Source organism: Eleutherodactylus coqui, chromosome 2, assembly GCF_035609145.1.
Source record: "Eleutherodactylus coqui strain aEleCoq1 chromosome 2, aEleCoq1.hap1, whole genome shotgun sequence".
Classification (NCBI taxonomy): domain Eukaryota; kingdom Metazoa; phylum Chordata; class Amphibia; order Anura; family Eleutherodactylidae; genus Eleutherodactylus; species Eleutherodactylus coqui.
In genome coordinates, this window is record NC_089838.1 from 302,663,594 (window position 1) to 302,665,596 (window position 2,003).

Sequence of the window (2,003 nt, forward strand, 5' to 3'; positions counted from 1 at the left end):
TTTTGTCTGTATTTGTTTCCATATTTGCATTAATTGGTGTTATTTTCTATTGGACAAAATATGGCAAAAACACCAGTGAAAGCGTATACACAGGCTAATATATAGTAAATCAAATATTGATGCAATACGGATGACATATGGAGGCCGCTTCATCTGTAACATGTCCGTATTATGGGTGCATATTATGGACATGTTACAATGTGCTCACATGAAACTGTCCACAATGCAGTAATCAGTTGACTCATCAATCAATTACTTTTGGTAGGATAGTGTATATGATGATGATTACAATAATACTATTTCTGTATGAACACTTTCCTCCAGGAATCTGTAATTGAACTTTACAAGAAAATATGTATGAAGATGTCGGTAACTATTCAGTACTTAGAGAATTTTATCTCATTGCATTTACAAGATATGAACACATTCAGTTTTTTATTTTCATTGGTGTTCTATCGGTTTATCTGCTCTGTGTACTTGGGAATATTTTTATCACTGTAATTGTGTGTTTGACCTCCCAGCTGCATACACCCATGTATTTTTTCCTATGTAACCTTATGATCCTAGACATCACATATGTCTCTGCTATTTTACCAAAACTTTTAGTGTTGACTATCACAGGAGATATCAGCATATCTTACCCAGGATGCTTTGCACAAATATTTTTTTATGTGTTCTGTGCTGGGACAGAATTTTTCATCCTTGCCTCTATGGCCTATGACCGATATTTGGCTATTTGTATCCCTTTCCACTACATGTTGCTTATGAACAAAAAGACTTGCTTAACACTTTCTGCCTCATCCTTTAGCATTGGTGTGTTAAATGCAATGTTGTATCCTCTGCTAATTTCAAAAATGTCATTTAATAATTTTCATGAAATCAATCATTTCTTTTGTCATATGAAGTCCATACTGAAGCTTTGCTACACTGAAGCAGCAGCTATTGACCTTCTGATAACTGTAGATGGTATAGTTGTAGGATTCTCTTTATTGATCTTTATTCTTATTTCATATATCTTCATCATCTCTGCCATTCTGAAGATCCAGATTTCTTCTGGGAGGTTCAAGGCCTTTTCCGGTTGTTCTTCTCATCTCACTGTGGTCTTATTATTTTGCTTAACATCTCTTAGCCTTAATATTAAAACAGAAAATGAGTTGTCACAAGAACAGGATAAAATTCTCTCCATGTTGTATATTGCTGTGGTTCCATTGTTGAACCCAATTGTGTACAGCTTAAGAAATAAGGACGTTCTGAATGCCATTGAAAAGAACATTTTCAATAATCGTCTATGTTTGTAAATTTGAGAACCAACACATATAATAAATAGAGCAAAGTATTCCATGTTTAAAGGGGTTTTGTCAAAAGGCAATACAAGTGCATTTAAGGACTCTATAGTGATGGGGTATTTTCCACTAGATTGCTGCACAGCAAATTTGGTGCATTTGCAAATTGGAGATCAAGAGAAAATTTCTTGATTGGTTCTACCCAGAGCCATAAAGTCAGTGTTTCTGGGACTTCCTTGGGTTTGCCTGCATCTCCAATTATTAACTGGCATATTGATCAAATCTCATGCTGGAGCACACATTGCTGTTTCTCCAGCAGTGCCAAGTCTGCCAGCTCAGTGCCTGGGTTGCAGCCAGAGGTGCAACTCCATAACCAGTAGTGCCCACTTCCTTGCCAAGTTTGTTGCCAGTAGTGCCTGCTCCTGCCAAGCCTCTCTGCGGGGTTACATTGAGGAAGGTCCTATTTTATACAATCCCAGAACATATACATTAAATCTGCACCATTTATGTAATAGTTCGGACAGTCTGAGTTTAATCTAATACCCATGTTAAACAACTTTAATGAAGTTCCATAAACTATATGCACTAAATACAATTGCTATACGTATTGAATATTAGATAGATATCATTGGAATCATAAGTAATAGAACGGCCCAATTAAATTTTTCTAAACCTTTCTTGAACTGAATAGTGCCAGAATCATTTTTTTGCTATTAATTT

At 35.7% G+C, this 2,003-nt stretch overlaps 1 protein-coding gene across 1 annotated transcript; it reads left to right on the forward strand.

The window, feature by feature from the left end:
- Positions 1–353: 353 nt before the first annotated feature.
- On the forward strand, positions 354–1,298 carry LOC136610225 (olfactory receptor 5AR1-like). The gene has a single exon (XM_066589463.1). It carries the CDS (start codon positions 354–356, stop codon positions 1,296–1,298), a length of 945 nt encoding a protein of 314 aa, XP_066445560.1.
- Positions 1,299–2,003: the final 705 nt, after the last annotated feature.